Consider the following 19670-nt stretch of genomic DNA (forward strand, 5'->3'; position numbering starts at 1 on the left):
AAAATCGGGATTTTATTTTTGGGCAAAATCGAACAGCCCCAGTTAAGCCTATTATAATTTAAATTCCCTTTACATTTGTAATAGAGCAATGTCTTCGACCTGCAGTCACTAATAGGAAACTACTTTTGGTTGTTTCTCTTTAAAGGGACGTCAAGTCCAGGAAGAAAATGTGAATTCCAATATGGAGTGTGTAAATAAAATGCAAAACAAATTCAAATTCAGCACAATATAAAATGTATTGATTTCTCATAGATATGATTTCACAAAACATGTTTTACATAGCTTATACAAAGTCCAAATGAAGGCACTTGACTGCTTTGGTGAATCATCCCCACTCTCCTACCAAAACACCTTTGAGGTTGCCAAGACTTCGATTCAACATTAACAAAACTAGTGGCTTCCAAAAGTCTGAGTCGCCGACCAAACAATATAGATAATATATATAGAAATAGATCTGAATAACTTGTTTGCACAAATCTAACTGGAGACATTTTCAAACAATTCATTTCCTGTGGGCAGAACCTTCCAGAAATATTTACACATTTTAAAAACATGTTGGCAGTCACCTTACATTTCTATTATCTTTTAATCCTGAATAACTGGTTACACATGAAAGCAAACTCAGCAGTAACCACCTATTAAACAGAGCAATCATCAGTTTGTTTCTTGGTAGCAGACTCAGTCTTTTGGTTTCCACTGAATAATTCTAATGTAATATAATAACAGATGCAGGTAAATGACTGTAACAGCGGAAAAATATATTATATAATTAGCTAATAGAGTCAGATAATAATATAATATATAATGGGCAAACCATTTCAAATGTATGTGTGTGTATGAATGCATGTGTGTATCTATCTATCTATCTATCTATCTATCTATCTATCTATCTATCTATCTATCTATCTATCTATCTATCTATCTATCTATCTATCTATCTATCTATCTATCTATCTATCTATCTATCTATCTATCTATCTATCTATCCATCCATCCATCCATCCATCCATCCATCCGTGATGGGATTGCCTAATAATCTGTGGCAACAGTGCATGTTAGTGTGCAGTGATGATCAAGATTGGCATCATTCGATCCTTTATGGCATACTGAAATATGAAAACGATGACTTAAAGACACATTACGGTCTACTTTAACTGAAATTGATTTTTAAAGTTGTCCACTATTTATTGCGCAGGCTGTAGACCCAGCAGATGTGGAAGTCTTCAGAATTTATTGCTTATGATCATTTCTTAAATAATAAAAGCTTAGCTTGTAAAATCTGTAATTTGAAATAAAAAACAACAACAAAACATCACATTTAAAACGTTATCAAAAATTGTTCGGTTTCTCACAACTGCATCTCCATCTCGCCGCCACTGCTTGCTTTGTACTCATTGGCAGCAGGAGTAAGAGCGTTGTCTGGGTTCAAAGGGCATTGCTCCGGTTGCTTTGCTGTGCCGTGTGTCTGGATTCCAGGCTGACAAAGCTGCCTGAGGTTCTGTAGAAACACCAGAAACACAAACAGAAAAGGAATCAAGTAAATAAAGTATACATCAATTTGTAAGAGACTGTACAAACAGTTTAAAGTCCCAGTCGGCAACATTTTTTTGATCATATTCACTGAAGCCGACACTACGCTCCGATAGAACAACATAAATCTACATAAATTTAGAAAAAAAGCGCGCCTCTACGTGCACGTAGAGCCTGTTGTTTGTTTTGCAAAGATCCGACAGCGCCCGGATCATCCTGTCCAATCAGCACGCAGGGCTGTGTTCGTGCACGCACAGAGCCAATCCCCCCTTGGGTCGTACCACTATCACAGGGGGGAGACGGAGGGAAGTAGCAACAAGCTTCCAATTCCTCGTTAAAAACCGAAACGAGGAGGTCCAAAACAACCAAGCAAAAGAAAACACCGGTGGAAAAGAAGGAAAAAAAGAAAGATGGCGACGGTGCCCGTGATAAAACCAGAGTCAACATCGGACCCGCGTTTCAAAGGTGGCGTGATCTAAGGGAGTTCAAAGGGCACGGAGTCGAGGGGAAGGAGCTCGGTGGTCGTGAGGGAGGAGCTCTGTGGTCGTGGGGGAGGAGCTCGGTGGTCGTGGGGGAGGAGCTCGGTAGTCGTGGGGAAGGAGCTCGGTGGTCGAGGGGGAAGAGCTCGGTGGTCGTGGGGGAGGAGCTCGGTGGTCGTGGGGGAGGAGCTCGGTGGTCGTGGGGGAGGAGCTCGTTGGTCGAGGGGGAGGAGCTCGGTGGTCGTGGGGGAGGAGCTCGGTGGTCAAGGGGAAGGAGCTCGTTGGTCGAGGGGGAGGAGCTCGGTGGTCGTGGGGGAGGAGCTCAGTGGTCAACGGGGAGGAGCTCGGTGGTCAACGGGGAGGAGCATGAGAGTTGTAAACATTCAAAATCTGACAGAGTGCCCTCCATCCGCCGGACTTGCCCACTGGGACTTTAACAAATAGGGAGCAGCACTGAGGGTGGAGAATGTTTCAGTGATTCATCTCATCTCCTTTGACTCTCCTGGTCCGGAACCCACCAGCATAGTAAACATGACATTTAGACAACCAGGAGTTTGCACTGCCAACACAGTGGTCACACTGATGGGAACGAGGCCAAGGTTTATTAATCCGTTTTAAATGATTTTAATAGAGTAGAAAGAATTAGTTGACAAACTATTGTATAATAAATTAGTAGTTGAGATCATTTTTTGTTCGACCCTCTCAAAGATTTCCTTTGTCCTGATAGAAAACTGAATAGACAAAACAAGCAATCTGAATGTTTGTTTCAATGAATAGTGCTGGGTATTTCTTCAGTGACAACAGACCTAACTTGAAAATCCAATGGTGGTTAAGAAATGTGAGCTCAGACATGTTGAGGCTCAATCTGATCCTACATTTAAAAGGTTCAGCCTCTATTTTCTCACTCTTTTAGGAGTCATTAGTGTCAAGTTGAGCATCGTTGTCGGTACGGGTACGTGCAGCTGCATCTCCTTGACAAGCAGGACTGGAGGCCGTACTCGAAGCTGTTCGACTTGTTACACAAAAGTACTTGCAATGTCATAATCCTGTTATTGAGTAACAGAGCTTTTATTTTCTGCACCGTATGATGATAAAGAGAAATACAAAGTTGTTTTCAAAAAGTATACTTTGTTAGAATAGTTCAACGAATTTGTTTATGTTTCATAACTGTTATATCTTATCCTCCAGCGTACTCACGTGTTCTCTGACGAGTAATTATGATAAGCAAGAATTAAAGCAATGACATGGAAAGTGTACTTGTCAGTTATTACTAAAATGAGAACAAAATCAAACTATTGGACACGGCACACAAAGCAAAGACTCACTTCACGACTGAACAAGTTGTTTTTTAGATTTGCTTTTCAGGTTTCATATACTGATCTCATATTGTAATGATGGCATTAGGGCTGCATCTACAGATTATTTTCATTTGCAGACATGTTTCTTGATTACCTGTGAAATGTCTGAAAATGGTGAGAATTTTGAATTTTACAGACCTCAAACTGACATATTTCAATTGCGTGTTTTTGTCCGACCACCGGTTCAAAACCACACTCGGAGTGGTTTTTAGCATTTCGGTTTCAAAAAAACAACTTAAATGAAATATAAAATATAAAAATAGCCATTATCTGTTGAGTGAAAATTGTTTCAATATTGGTTGTATATTTATATCATCTTTCATTAACGAGTACATACCTGCCCTATTGTCCCTTTCATTTGTGCAAGTTTAAAGATGATCCACAGAGGAACCAGGAGAACACAGAACAGTCCAAGGAACCAGCCCAAAGCATAAGCCCAGGTCGGGTAGACGTAGGTTTTGTTGAACTTGAGAGGCTTATATTTCACCAATGAAAAAATGAAGGTACCCTGACAGGAAAAAGACACATATATATATTATTTTTCTACAGTTAATCAGTAAAATCAGGTCAGATCACAACATTTTACATCCTGATATCTTCTCAGGCTTCACCGTTATCAAACATTTTCCCCACGGAGAATGTTATGTTTATTATTAACTCATAGAAGTGCTCTCCATAAACATAACACACAATAATGTACAGGTCCATAATGGTGATATAATGATTTGGATAACCCAGTCCATATACTTATGTGTACTTTGGGCAGGCCTACTGGGCAGGTGTTCCACAGTTTGAGAATGATCGACATTATTTGACAATAGTCTGTCCGTTGTCTACTGCTTATCCTGTATTCAGGGTTGCGGGGGGGGCATTGGGCTGTCACACCAGCCAGTCTATCACAGGGCTGACATGTAGAGACAGACAACCATTCACACTCACATTCACACCTACGGGCATTTTTTTAGAGTCATCAATTAACCTATCCCCATCCTGCATGTCTTTGGACTGTGGGAGGAAGCCGGAGAACCCGGAGAGAACCCACGCTTACACGGGGAGAACATACAAACTCCACACAGAAGGAACCCGGACGGGACCTGGGAATCGAACCCGGGACCCTCTCGCTGTGAGGCGACAGTGCTACCCATTACACAACCGTGCAGCTATTTGACAATAGTGATGACTTAATATTAACATTGATGGCTTTTACCTGTTTCGACATGTAAATGCCCCTAAGGAAAAACACTCCCTAACGAACCTAGGTTTCTGTCTTACATATGAGTCTTACATATGAGTCTTACATATGAGTCTTACATATGAGTCTTACATATGAGTCTGACAGTTATGCATGATTGAGGCAGTTATGTATGAGTCTGACAGTTATAGACTATGGTTATAAGTGTCTCTTATTACCCAACATCATGGTCTAACCTCCTTAAGGCAAAGCCTTCCATGAGGAGTGAAGGCTGTTATTGTTATCCACATATTTTTGGCCATGTACAGTATGTCAGGTTTTGTTGAATACAGTGCACTTGTATTATAAGCCTTTATAACAAAGGAAAGACTGAGGAAGACATTATGCATCACTTATATATAAAGATAAATGTCAATTCAGCAATATTATACATTTTTCTTGAGCAGCAATTGTGTTCACTTTTACAATGATCTCTATCATGCTTTCTTGTTTTGTCTCGTTGTAACCTTTTTGTGTAACTACTTTAGTCTGTTACACTTTGCCAACACTACTCACACTTTCCTTTGTTCCTTTCTCACAGAAAAGACTCATTCACTTTGCCATTTGTATTATGCACATACATGTAACCACACTTTTTTTTTTTAACTGTTGATTGGAATTAAAGAAAATGTTTCACTCACCAGACAAACTGCAGGGGTAACGAAAAGCCAGCAATACTTCATAATAGGCCATGGACGATAACCCACCATGTCTTCAATGTTGTCATAGAAACGATTTGCACCTGGTAGTCAAAAGGAAAATAAACAGCCTGCTTTAACTTAAAGATATGTAGATATTAAATGTTATTTGCACAGTCACCCAAAACAGTAGAACATCAACAAATGCATAATGTGATATGAATTCATGGGCTATGTTGATCATTCCTGTGGACTGGAATGTAATTATTGTCGCTGCTACAATATCTAGTTATTTTATATATTTTTATTCACAATTTTAAACTACAATGTTATGAATTTAACTTACAATTGACAACACTTATTTTCTCACATTGACCCCCAAACCCTCTGAGGCACCGTTTAAATCCCTGTTGGCCAAGAGGCCATGTGAAGGGTGTGTTTTTTGTGAATTTAGTCAGCGTAAATCTTTTGTCCTCATTCACAGTCAAAGAAAGAGACCTAAGGCTCCTCCTCAAGAGGATCAAATGCCCATCAAGGATTATCAAGCTTAAACTGGAGTGAATGCTGAATGTCAAATAGGGTGCAGGAATTTAAATCTGCACTAAAATATCTAATCAAGTGACAAAGTACCACAAGGGTCAGGTATTAGTGAGGTACAAGTGCAAATGTTGTAAAGTAAATACACAAAAGGAATGTGAGCTATGGAAGCACTGAAGCATCAACACTCAACACAGTCAGTAAGGAACAAATAACTTCATTTAATGCAGTTTGTTTGCCGTCACAATGTGGAAATAGTTTCAAAAACAGTGTTTTTTATGTACTCTAAACTCTCAGCATACAGATAAAAATTATTCAGACAATAATATTTGGGAGATTGCATAAAAATCAAGTCGTAAATCTGTTGTATAAGAATTCCTCAAACGTGGTTATAAAATGAGTGAATACACCGTTAAGCAGCGCCCTCTGGTGGAGAAATATGTAATAGAGAAACTGTTTCTAAATGACCTAAATATTTAGCTTTTTTTTTTTTACTGTAATTTCTTCTTATCTGTCAAAAACACATATACTGATATATTGGGCCTGTCTTTCTGCTGATATTTAAGAAAAACATTTTTTTGACGCCTTTGTGTTCATCTTGTATGTAATTGTATTAAAAGTATTTTTTGTAAGTTATTTGCATTTTTAAATATTTAACAAAGAACACTATCAGGATCTGAGAATTAGTAAAACAAAAAACAAAAAACAGAAAGCTTCCTTTGAGACGTCTTTTTAAACGTATGTTATGTCATTATTAGATAATGATAGTAGAGATGGCAGGAAATTAGGAGGAATGATGGTCCAAATCCAAACCTTTGACCTTTGTCATGGTCGGCATCTTAACCTCTGAGCAAGTGGGTGACTTTCTTTTTGAAACACTTAAATCTTTCGTACTCATTCACCGTCAAAGAAAGAGATCAAAGGCTCCTCCTCAAGTGGATCAAATGCCAATCAAGCTTAAACTGGAGTGAATGCTGAATGTGAGTGCAGGAATTCAAGTCTGGACAAGTACCGAGTAAATCCAGTGACAAAGTACCACAAGGGCCAGGAATTAGTGGGATAGAAGTGTAAACAGTGTAAAGCACACACAGGCTCGTGCAGAGGATGTTTTGAATCAAATTCATAAAAAGGCATGTAATCCAGTAAATATATTCAAACACTATTACATACTTTATGTAGGAATGTACTCATTCATTATACACGGATTTCACAACATTGTTAAAGGGATATTAAAATAGATGCCTATTTAAAACGTCAAGACATTTAAACATTACAGAAAGCTTCCTTTGAGGCCGTCTTTTTAAAAAGTATTTTAGGCCTTTATTAGATAAAGATAGTAGAGAGAGATGTCAGGAAATGAGGGAGAGACTAAGTCCAAATCCAACCTTTGACATTAGTTGCGGTTCATGGTCGGACTCTTAACCCCTAAGCCAGTGGGTGATGTTATTTTTAAAAACATACAGAGAAGTAAAACATGTAGAATGACATTTTTCAGTATTTTATGCCACTGGGATTGTCCTTCTAAAATTCAGTTAACCATAAATGGTGAGTGCCATGTTAGACAGGAATCTTCAGGGACGCCTTTGCCTAAATCCCCCCTACAGTTCGGTGCAAACTGTGCAACAAGTGCTCAACAGCTGATGTTGTTGGACCTCAGAAACAGTGACATTTTTGTTTTTTATTTGCACAGCTGTTTCAGATTTGCTGGAATGAACTGACATAAACCTCATCCCTTATTTATCATCTCCCTCAAGGAAATTTACCACACTATAAAGTGGAATTTTTCTGGTTTCATTTCAGCAAATGAATCATAACAATTTTTTTTAAATCTATCCTATAAATGTGTGGAGGATCCTTTAAGTAGCCATAACAACAAAAGCTGTATCAAGTGCATTGCTTGATTACCGCATAATGACTCACCGTATATCCATCCGATTGCTATCGACTGACACACTGAAAGAAGGAGAAGATTGTTGCCACTACAAACGTAATGGTCAAAAAGTTGAAGGAAGTATAAGCCTCCCTGCAGGAGGATAGAAGGATGACTGTTACTGCACATCAAACGCAAAAACAACACAATTTTGCTCAATGTTCAGATGCTTCACATTCTTGCTTTGCTTAAATTAAGATGATTAAAACAATTCAGTGTGCTGCAGGTCCAGGGAAGATTGTATTGGCCTCTTTTTGTATTCACACATGCTCACTTTTATTCATTTGTGAACACGAGTTCTCACCTCAGTGACGAGAAGGAGGCCGAGAAAGAAGCAGACGGAGCAAAGACAAAGCAGCAGCAATTCTCGACGATACGCTCTTCGAAACACGGTGGGGAACATGTCTGTTACAGAAGTCATCAGGCACTCCAAACTCACAAACTGCCGGAGACAGACCAAAGAGTAAACTTAAACAAAGAGCAACTGTCTGCAATCAACAAAAATTGAATCATAAAAGTAAATTGAGGATTTATTACTGCAAAATGCAAATGGTTTATTTATGTATTATCTCACCTGTGTATCCGCACCCAACAAGATGACCATGATGAAGAAACATATAGACCACAACTGTGGAAAAGGCATCATGGCTACTGCACGCGGATAGGCAATAAATGCCAAACCAGGTCCTGTATATCAGAGAAAAAGAAAAAAAAAAAAATTATACAGATTATCTTTTTGACAGATGCATTATCATCATTAATTAAAACAACCATTTGCAGTGAAATAAGCACAGGTCATCATCACATGATTTCTGCTTAAAAGCCTATTAAGGGTGGTTGTAATGCTCCTGGGTGATGTTGGGACTTGTTGTTTGCATTTATGTATTAACTCTGAAAATCATGAGCGTATTCTAGTCCTGCTCAATGTGTTAAGTGTCCGGAGATGACTTCTGTTGTCATATGACACTATAAATAAAATTGAATTGAATCAGCATCAGAGTGCCATCTATTGGGCGGCGGAGGTACTGCGGAATGGTCAGATTCTATTAAAAACAATTTAATTTTATAAAGCTAGTTCACTTTATATCTAAATGCACTCAAGAACACGTAAATAAAAAAAATAAAAAAATAATTAAAATACATAATTGCAACGACAGGCGTTTAAATATCACCATGCCAACACGTCCTGATATATTTACCAACGCTCGTTAGCATATTCTCTCAGATCAAAGAGTATAAACGAGTGAGGGAGACAACCTAGTGAAACGTGTTCCCGCGGAAAAGGGCTTCGGGAACCAAAGAAAGTCATCGCAACGTAAACAACTCTGAAAGCTAGCTATGGCAAGCCGTTTTAACATTTAATAGCTAGACTGAATATGTATTGCAGATATCTGTAATTCAATTCTTCCTAGTCATAAAGAACATTTCAGATATCCACAATGACATTCTTCCTATCCACAATTGTCATTTCAGATATCAACAATGGCATTCTTCCTAGGACAAATGACGTCACTTTTGCCATTCATGTGTGGGCTTTCAATTTCAGATATCCACAATTACATTCTAGATATCTAGAATGAACATTCTGGATATCTGCAATTGAATTCTTACTAGGAAAAACTCCCATTTCAGATATCTTCAATCCAATTGTTACTAGTCATAATTTTCATTTCAGATATCCAAAATGAAAAACTATTCCAGATATCCAGAATGTAATTTTGAATATCCAAAAATACATTGTGACTAGTAGAAATCTCGTTATGGATATCCACAATTCGTATTATGACTAGTAGAAATGTAATTTCAGATATCTACAATTAGAATTGTGACTAGGAACAATACAATTGCAGATATCCACAAATGTATTGTTGATATCTGTTGACAGGTAGACAGGACGCCATTTTAAACATTTTTAAATTATGACTAGTAACAATTCGATTGAAGATATCTGAAATGGGAGTTTTTTCTAGTAAGAATTCAATTGCAGATATCCAGAATGTTCATTCTAGATATCCAGAATGTAATTGTGGATATCTGAAATTGAAAGCCCAATACACATGAATGGCAAAAGTGACGTCATTTGTCCTAGGAAGAATGCCATTGTGGATATCTGAAATGTTCTTTTTGACTAGGAAGAATTTAATTACAGATATCTGCAATACATATCCAGTTTAGCTATTAAATGATAAAACGGCCACTTATATTTTTTAAGGATTTTTAGATATCTTAAATTTAATTTTGACTAGTACAATCAAAGTTGTAGATATCTTAAAATATCATTTTTACTAGTAAGAATGTATTGTGGATATCTTTAATTACCATTTCTCCTAGTCAAAATTACATTTTGACTAGGAGAAATGCTATTATGGATATCTAAAATATAATTACAGATAGTAGTGTGGTTCGATTAAATGTTAAAACGGCTTGCCATAAGCTAGCTCGTGTTGCTCCTAGCTAGAAACCCTTTCGAATGGAGGAGGAGCTTATGTTGCCTCGCGCCGTGACATCACGGAGGGTAGGTATAATATTTATTTTGGTCATTACACATATCCACAGCACCGTAATTTTGTGTCAGTTATGTTTTTTCTTAATGATTTAGAAATGTGTTAATCTTCAAAAACGGGCCTTAAATAACAAAAGGTGGGTTTTTTTTAGCCTCCATTCTAGAGGTCAAATAACAGCTAAACAGTGTGTAAGTAATGTAAGTAGGGCAGCGGAAGTGTGGTGGTGGTCTTACCAGAAGCAGCCACTTCAGATATTGGCACTCCTTGTTCGTAGGACATAAAGCCCAAAACTGAAAAGATTGCAAACCCTGCCACAAAGCTTGACCCGCCATTCACCAAACACAGAACAAACGTGTCCCTGAGGAAACAAACAAAACAAAATATAATTTATTTAGCTCATGGTAATTACTCTTTGCTCATTGTTATGTCAGGGCTCTCAAGTGTCTCACGCATTGGGAGTGAGACACGCATTGGGCGTGAGACACGCATTTCAACCTGCTCACACGCCACATATAGTATTTCTCACGCAGACAAATTACTATAATTAAAAAAAAACGTTCTCTTATTTTACGAAAATAGTTCACCAAAATGTGTTTTTGAAAACTTGTTGAATCTGTCTTTATATTAGATCAACAACGGTCAGTTTAAACGATTATGAGAGCTTGCAGAAGGCCGCAACGGCATTGCACGGCTTCTTACATAGACAATGAATGGGTAGCGTGGAAATAACGCTGCCTGTGGACACGTACCTTCAGGTAAAATCTCATGCTGAACTAAGTTAAAAACTTGAGAGCCCTGTTTTGTTATGTTTTTCAATTAGTATTGTGCTAAAAGGTTACAATGACAAAAACAAGAAAGCATGATATAGATAATTGTAAAAGTGAACACACTGGCTGCTCAATAAAAATATATTATATTCCTGTATTGACATTTAACTTTATATATAAGTGGTGCATAATGTTAACCCCCCATTAAAATGACTGTGGTAGAGATTATTACAATAAAAGCTGCATCAAGTCATAATAACGTTTGAGGAAACGAGGAAAAAATAATTACTAAAATCTCAGGATATACTGTTATAATGATGCATTTAGATTTTGTTTTAAAAAAAAAGCAGAGGCAGAGCAGAGAGCACTTACTTGTAGCAATCATTGTTATACTGATTGTAACTGCCCAGAGCTGTCAAACTCCCCTGACAAATGCCAAAAGAGAAAAGAACCTGTGCACCTGCATCCATCCAAACCTAATCAGACGCCAAAACATACATGTTAGTCAACTTTCCCCAAGCACATAAATGTAAGGATTTGGAAGTATGTTACAGTATTTTGTCTTCCGTTTAGAGGTGGTTGAGCAGGCAAGTTTTCTTAAGTTGAATCTCTGAAAGCTTTATTGTAGACGACTACACTTGCTTTAGGCTTTGGAAGATGTCGCGCCTCTTATCAGTTAGAACTGAAAAAGCCTCTTCGATGAGAGGCGAAAATTCTCCCGCAACCTAAAGCAAGTCCAGTTGCTTATACGATACAGCTTTCATAGATTACCATGACCTGCATGACTGAGCACCTTCACAGACTTAAGTTGAATGTTTGACTGTATTACTTACTTGAGGGTCCACCAACCTTTTCGGATCAGGATATAGATAGAAAGCTATGCCATCCATAGCTCCTGGTAGAGTGAGTCCACGAGCCAACAGAACCACCAGCATCAAGTAGGGGAAAGTGGCTGTAAAGTAAACTACCTGCCAATAGTAGACAACAGTAGATCTATCTGTTATTAATGTTGTTTGTGTTTAAATTACAATTGAATTTGAATTTGATATGCAGCTGCAACACGAGAGCCAGATAACAAGCTCAAGTCACATAAAAGAAAAGCAAAGTAAATATCAAGGGACATTTGTCTGACATGCAGAGTATGACACACCTAAAACCTCTACCTGGTATAGTTAGGAACATAATGTATACTGATATATAAACTGTCTATGTAACTAGAATCAGAATTCAGGTCATTGCCAAGTATGTCTTCATGTATAAGGAACTTGCTTTGGTGTGTTGGGGCAAAAACATAGAAAGAGACAATTCACACAGTCTGCCAGTCATCTGTTGCTCATAAATGGGAGGTTTTCCTTATTAGTCGTACCTTTCCAGTGGATCTCACTCCTTTCCAAACACAAAAGTAGCACAGGATCCAGGCCAGTAAGAGACACAAGGCCAAGTCCCACCTCAGGCTACCAACATGATCGATACCTTCAGATATACCCAACACTCGTCTCCTGGAAAGAAACACACAATCGTTTGGATACAACAACCCTTGAACCTTAAGAGGGTTTTTAAAATAACCAAGGTTATTTATGGTTTTATTTGTTAGAGACAGATGAATATAGATAGACAAACTGATCTAACAGCTATCCGATGCAAGTATCATATTGTTTATATTATATATGATCATATATCTGACCCTATAAGGGATTTGATAGTGAAGAATAATCAATGTGATTGATTATACATTGCTTCACATTTCTGTTGAACATAATACATTTGGCCTTGCAGAAATACATTTTCAGTTTCAGGTAGAAAAGATATTCCTGGCAACACTTGCAACTTCAACATTAAGCACCAATTATGCTACTTAACATTAGAGATGTCCTGCACACCCATCGGTCCTGTACAACCAAATAAGTAAATATTTTGTTTAATTTTGTGTCATATTTGTATCTGCCTTGCGTGTGAATTCATTGTTACATTCTTTCATGTTCAGACATATACGTATTTTTATGTAACTGGCAAGCAAGTGTATCAAACAGGGTCTGTTGCTCAAACAGCATCGCTTGCCAATATGAATTATCATGACTCATTCAGAGGGCAAGAAACCCTCCTGCAGGAACACGCTATGCATGTAGTTTACTCTTAAATGTATACTACAAAACAGATATTATTGCCTGAGCCTCATTCAACTGTGTACTGAATGTTCTACATGTTATCTACCGAGAAAGTTTGACCATGACTTAGCAAGATCAACGTGAGCACATTTCAACACCCTGTTTTTACGTCTTCGCTGCCAAATGTATTTATTATAGACAAATTATTTGTGGGATTGAAATTCTCTTGACAGGCTGTATCAGACGCCTCACAAAGGAACCCAGTGACGTTTGGAACATCTGAACTTTGTACAAGGAGTAAATTATATTTGTAACACGGAAAACTCAAAATGACAGCTAAAAGAATTAATTGAAAAGGGCAATGAACACCAAGTACAGGCTGATGGGAATGTCATTAGTTTTGCAAGTCATGAGTCATGAAGTATTCAATAAAAAAAATAGATTTCCAGAAAGATTTTAATACAAATATAATCGTCTTAGTGTAAGTAATCAACTGCAGAAGTTTCATGTTGATATCTTTGAGTTAAATGTTTTACCCACCTCGACAGTCTCCTGTTGAATTACTCTTGTTCATTCAATTTGACAATACTAGTTGCAAATCCCTCTTATTTGTACATACAGTGTATTTTTTGTCTTTGTGCTGTGGGGAAATGTCATATCTTTAGATGTATTGTCTGCGAACCATGCTATCTGTCCAATATTTGCTGGTGTTACTGAGGAGTGTGTTGACATTTTGATGATGATGGCAGCACTAGAGGGATTGCTTTGGAAATAAGGAAGTCGTATACACTGGAGACTACTGAGAAATAATGAGCAATTATGACTAACCAACATGGAAAGGCAGCTTTTCTGCAACCAATGTGCATATCGCATGACCAATTGGTTCTACAGGCTGCCATAGACTCTGTTTACAGAAATAGGAAACCACAAACATGGGTGCTCAGGAACCTTTAACGTTTGACCTCCCAAAAATGTGACTTCAGCTAGAAAGACAGTTGTAAATAAGACTTACTCCCAGAATTCTGTTGCAGGCGTTGTTGCGTTTGCTGTCCAATTGGTTGACGTATTTGCTTTATCAAATTCAACACAAGACTCTGAGAAAAAAACAGGAAGAGATATTTTAATCAACGTGTAGATGAAGATTTGAAAACAAAAAGGCAGACACAGTTCTGTAAACTCACCATAAACAAAATAATCCTCAGACATTTCCAAGTCATTTGAGCTGTGAAGGACACTCCACTGTGGCGGTTTTATTTAACTGTAACTTTTGTGAGCCACAGGGCTGCTGTGAAACCAATCATTTCACTCAACAACGCAAGCAATTTTCTATAAATTCTGGTATTCTCTGTATTCTAGTTAATCTCTGCATCTGTCTGCGTTTCTACCTGTGTTCCAAGCGTTTCTACAACTGGCCCATGGCACTTCAGCTGTGAAGGATGAGAAGAGGTAGAAGAAAGCCCATGCCTGAATGATGATGTATGACACAGCGGCATATGCGATCACGACCTGGGTAGCGTAACCAATCCCTGAGGAGACAAACGAGGTTCGGTCAATGTAGATTATTGATAAGGATGGGCACAATAATACAGCATATATCAAATCTGCATCCCTAAAGAAAGTATTGTAGTTCTGTCTGAGTTTGTTGGTTGGTCATGTGACCAATAAATTCACACTAAAGCTGTTTGCGGTGTGGGTGGGCATGATTGAAGTGCGCTTGGAGACAAAGCGAAGCTAGCAGGTGCAGCTGTCCTGAGGCAGGTGAATCGGTTCAATACATGGCATGTCTGCAAGAGTGTGGCATGGATCAGTGAGCTTTTAATACTGATTGGAGGTGTAGAGTTACTTCCCTCCCGGCCATCTGGAAAACCTACCACAACCAGGGTTTACACATGTTTCAGATTGTGGTTTGGCTGATGCTTGGCAAAGAGTCATCCAGAAAAAGAAACAGAGTTAGATCTTCAAATGCTGCCAATGTTCTGTCATCGAGATCGGCTTGCGTGTTGAATGCTAAATCTAGTGATAAGCTACCTTTTCCATTGTTGTTGACACATTTTTTTGTTGTTGAGCTTCTGACCAAAGTTGCTTGAACTTATTGCTCTGTGCAACAGACATCCATTGTTGTCCAAAAACGATTAAACTGTTGCACGGGGCAACATGTTCATTTATTTGGGCCCTGTAGTTTATTGTAAGTGAATCCCACATACACCATCCAGCTGCTGTAAAACAAATCCAGGGGTATGGGTACCCCAGGGGATACTTCTGCAGTCCGTACATGGAAAGATTGTAGAGTAGCTCAACTAATTAAAAAATATAGAAATATAGAAATTGATGATTAAAATAATATGTCAGCTGTAACCTAAGTAGTTAGAAAGCATACAGCTAGGTAGCTAAAAGTAATGAATACATGTTTATTCTGACTTTATAGAAATGAATAAATGGTAATAATAAATAGTTCCATTTAAAGATTAATTCACAGAGAGCTAGCTTGTCCTTTTTGAGTTTTATAGCATTAAATAAGGTTCACATTGCAAATGTGGATCTCCTACCACACCAGGCTAGAAAGAGCGAGAGGCACTGAATGAATTAATTATACATATTATACATAAATTCTCCCTTTGGAGCTATCCTTACACATACCATGTTTTGTAAATTCATGTCTGGAGTGTATCGTTCTGCCTCTGCCTGTTTGGAATTGATAGTTGAAGGTTAAACTTCACTTCTGCCAACATTGGTTCGGAAGCTGAAGGCTGAATTCCAAGGAAGGCGGAAAGAGACACGCTCTTGAGTCATACTATCTCGATAAGATCGACCAAGTGACAGTAATGAGTAAACAGATAAAGAGATGAGCTTAAACTAATGGATAAACAGGTGGAACATTCACTTTCAATCAATAGTAGTCGAGTAGTACGATTGCAGACCAAATCAACCTAAATCATGACAGTTCAATTGTATAATTAAAGCGGGAATTGATGAAGGGGTACGTGAGGTCATCTTACAGGGCTATGGGAGGGCTTGGGAACCAGTAGACCAGAGCACCAACTGTATTAATCCCCATGTATTGGTCCCAAACAAATGCACTTTTACTTTGTCTGTGAGTAGCAGGGTTCCCTTTCCTAAACGTGGTCAAACTCGATGGCATTCAGTCCCTTATAACCTTAATTCCTAGGAAATGTTCAGAACAATGCATCCATGTATCACCCTGGGCGAACAATGGCTAAATTTCCTCTATATACGGGGGAGGGGTTTCACACGAGTTATGGTCCGACTCACTGGGCGTGAAGATTTGAACACTTCTTTGAATGTATAAATATTTTCATGTTGGAGATTTTTGGGTGCGTCTCGGAGTTGGTGCTAATCTCTGAGTGACATTTGGTCTGATATGTTGCCAAGTGGTGGGCCCCGAGCCGTAACTGACACACCCCTGTGTGCACACATTTAGGACAGGGGGTTGATCACCACAGCTGATTCAGTTGGGTTCCTATAATGGACGCTTGTGCACTTTGAGCATTTTCAATGAATCATTGGTCTCTTGTTCTCACATTGATTAATCTCTTAATGGATAATTCACTTCTGGGACTGAAGTGTATCCTTTGTTTTAGAAATGTTTTTTACCAGTTAGATGTGCCGAGTGTCCCAAAGAAAACAAGAGACTAATCAATCAATATAATCAATACAGTCGTAAAGTTAGTTTAACAGTCTGTCAGTCTCAATAGGTCAAGAAACATCGACATTTATAAATCATTCAGTTCTGTATTCAGTCTATTTTTATACAAGTAAGAAAAGTTTTGAAACTCTAAATGTATTGTGCTGAGCCAAGCCTATACTGGACTTATAAATATGGGCTTGATCCTCATTAAACCTAATAAAACTTGGGGAACTGTGTTCATTATGTTCCAGGGTTTAAGGGATAGAGCTGTACTTTTTCTGTTGAATCAGTGTAATCCAAGGTTCAAGGTTAATTTCCCGATGGGGCAATTTTGTTTTGCAGCCAGGGCTCACATAAAAAAACAGAATACAAAAAAACAGCAACACAATAAAAAACATGTGCACAATAGTGCAAATGTTTGCGGGGAATGTGCAAAGAGTGCAGCCACAGTGCTATATGCTATTGAGCATATTATTGCATTTGGGAGGAAGGAGACAAGGAATCTTTTAGTTCTCCTTAAATGATTTCTTGAGGGCAAAAGCTTGAACTCTTTCAGGAGTGAATGCTCCTCGCAGCCCAATATAGCAGTAGCACTTTGAAGGACCTGCCTGCATTCTTAATGGCCATTTAAGACTTCCAAATCTTTTGTCATTGGTCAAATTAATAAAAAATACTTTTATAACGTTTCTGGAAATAATTGGTTTCATACTCATACTCATACTACATAAGTTTTAGTCCGTCATTGTGTATCTGTAAAGTTAAGCTTTTACATCACATCTCAGGTGCATCAAGCCTTTTAGTTAAGGGTGAGACATTTCCTAAAAAATAGACCACACTTAGATGTAATTGTGAATATATTATGAATGAGGGGGTACCTTTACACGTTAGGCACTAAAAGTTACCTGATACCGTTCTAGGTATTACACTGACCTTCAAACAAGGGGCAGAAGTGCCTCCAGCAGGTGATACATCCTTGGGATGTGAACTGTCCCATGGCCGTCTCCAGGAGGAACATCGGGATACCACAAGAGAGCAGAAACAAGACGTACGGAACCAGAAACGCACCTGAGAGCAACAGGAAAACTTTCAAATGAGGTTCCCTCTGTAACGCCAGATCAGTCCTGTTTGTTTTGTCTCATACTGAGAATTTGATATCTTGAGAAACAAAGGCTGTTTACAATCAAAGATTGTTGTTTTTTTCTTCTCGTTTGCATGTACATCTACATTACATTTACATTTAGGTCATTTAGCAGACGCTTTTGTCCACAATGTATCCCATAAATCATAAAGGACTGGTTCCATCTCCACATCTGTGGCTTTAAAAAAAAGATCAAAGGCTCATGGAATGTGACCGCAGAGTTTAGGGAGGAATAGCATGCCTCTCTAATCAATGCAACTTATACTGTTTTTATGTTAATGGCTGGCTTCCAAATTTGGCAACAACAATGGTCTCCTCTGTCCCTTGAGCTGCTTTTTCTTACGTGAAAAAAAACTCTCTTTAATAACAAACAGAAGCTTTGTCCAATGCCTGAGCAACTTCCTTATCGCCTCAATCTATTTATGCATCACAGTTATTTTCCCTGCATTTGTTGACATTACACTTATTATTAAGTACAGCTGCTTGACTTTGTGCAGAAGAGTAAAAACATGTTTATGCTTTGTAGTTTGAGAATATTACATACCTCCCCCATTTTTGTAGCACAAATAGGGGAACCTCCAGAGGTTTCCCAGCCCAACCAGGGTCCCTGCCACAGCAAGTAGAAATTCCAACTTGTTCGCCCATTGGCCTCGATCCAACAATTGTGTCTTCTTCACCAGACTGTTATCCTGGCCGGGCATCTCTCGGCTGTTTCCTTTGAGGAACTCTCTTGATATTTTCAGGAAAAAAAGTAAATAATTTACAAATACAGCACAATGTGAACTGAAATGCCCATTCGCATCCTCCACATTTATAGGCAAAGTCCTGTCAAACCTTTGTAGCTCTGACTTAGAGACAGAACTACTCAGCTGATTGTTCATGAGCTTTGTTTTTTTATTTGTTTAACTTAAGCTTGTGAGATTATCAGGAATGGAAAGTTTTCACCAGCAAGTGTTTACCAAATAGCTGCACTTACTGGAGCTCAATTTAGATTTAAAGCGATGCGTTTAGCAGCTCAGTGTAAAACAAAAAGGTACTTACCCTTCCATCACAGAGCCCCCTCCCCCAAGTGTTGCTTACAGCAACAGCAAACTGATCAGTATTCCTCTCAGCTGGGTGCACCGCGGGATCTCTATAAAAACAACATGTCATGAGAAGAGCCAGAGTGGAACAAAGTATCTTTGGTTTCCTTTGGCTCCTCTATGACCTAATTATCTGTCGCACTGGGCTGTACAACCCATGTTGGCTCACTTTTTCAAGTCCGATGGCTTTGACAGAGATCCAGGGTATACCACTTCCCTGTTGTATTTTTCCACTGAGACAGGAGCAGCTTGAGTCATTGAGATTAGCACAGTTGCTAACAACTAAACCAAATCAGCTGAGCCGTCTCTGTTATGGCAGTGCTCACGCAGGCTGCTGATATCTGCCAATTGGGAATTTGTTGCTTTGGGACATAACTCGTTAAAATGCCAACAGCCAGCGAAACAGAAAATACTTTCTTATGCAATACAGTAACATGGAAGCACAGCTTGAATGTTAAGGTTATGTCTGCAGCTATTCATGATGTATTATCACTTAATTATCTCTGACATAACTGGATTCTGTCTAATTATCTCCTACCTCAATCCTATTGTTTTGTTGTTGTTGATATTTCAGTGACTTCCTTCTTCTCGTTTTTATAGCCATCATCTTCACTCTACTTCTCCTTCGGTGACAATTAAATTTACCACTGAGGCATCAATCAAAATGATCTCGGCATTATAAATAACGTCGGCTGTAAAGTCTGGAATGTACTGCTGAAATATTT

The 19670-nt window shown here is 38.4% G+C and overlaps 1 protein-coding gene across 2 annotated transcripts; it reads right to left on the minus strand.

The window, feature by feature from the left end:
* Window positions 1–217: 217 nt before the first annotated feature.
* Window positions 218–19107, minus strand: LOC311032163 (sodium- and chloride-dependent GABA transporter 2-like). 2 transcript variants are annotated; one of them, XM_084038811.1, is made up of 15 exons: window positions 18905–19107; window positions 18408–18592; window positions 17656–17790; window positions 14465–14605; window positions 14092–14173; window positions 12341–12473; window positions 11808–11942; window positions 11347–11450; window positions 10441–10565; window positions 8278–8390; window positions 8008–8145; window positions 7694–7796; window positions 5240–5340; window positions 3705–3875; window positions 218–1498 (listed from the first exon to the last, which is right to left on the minus strand). In XM_084038811.1, the coding sequence occupies exons 1-15, from the start codon at window positions 18910–18912 to the stop codon at window positions 1349–1351; spliced, it is 1824 nt and encodes a 607-aa protein (XP_083894937.1). In that variant the 5' UTR covers window positions 18913–19107; the 3' UTR covers window positions 218–1348. The 2 variants fall into 2 exon arrangements, with proteins under 2 accessions (XP_083894937.1, XP_083894938.1); XM_084038812.1 differs by lacking the exon at window positions 18408–18592 and having other exon boundaries at window positions 18905–19102.
* Window positions 19108–19670: the final 563 nt, after the last annotated feature.

The sequence above is a fragment of the Eutrigla gurnardus genome (assembly GCF_963514095.1).
Source record: "Eutrigla gurnardus genome assembly, chromosome: 2".
Classification (NCBI taxonomy): Eukaryota; Metazoa; Chordata; class Actinopteri; order Perciformes; family Triglidae; genus Eutrigla; species Eutrigla gurnardus.

What these genes read in the sequence shown, in the direction of transcription:
- LOC311032163 (XM_084038811.1), bottom strand. An exon ending in TAGAAACGCTTGGAACACAG is followed by an intron (nt 14,174 to 14,464) that starts GTAGAAACGCAG and finishes TTTTTTTCTCAG; the next exon opens with AGTCTTGTGTTGAATTTGAT. An exon ending in CCTGCAACAGAATTCTGGGA is followed by an intron (nt 12,474 to 14,091) that starts GTAAGTCTTATT and finishes GTTTCTTTCCAG; the next exon opens with GAGACGAGTGTTGGGTATAT.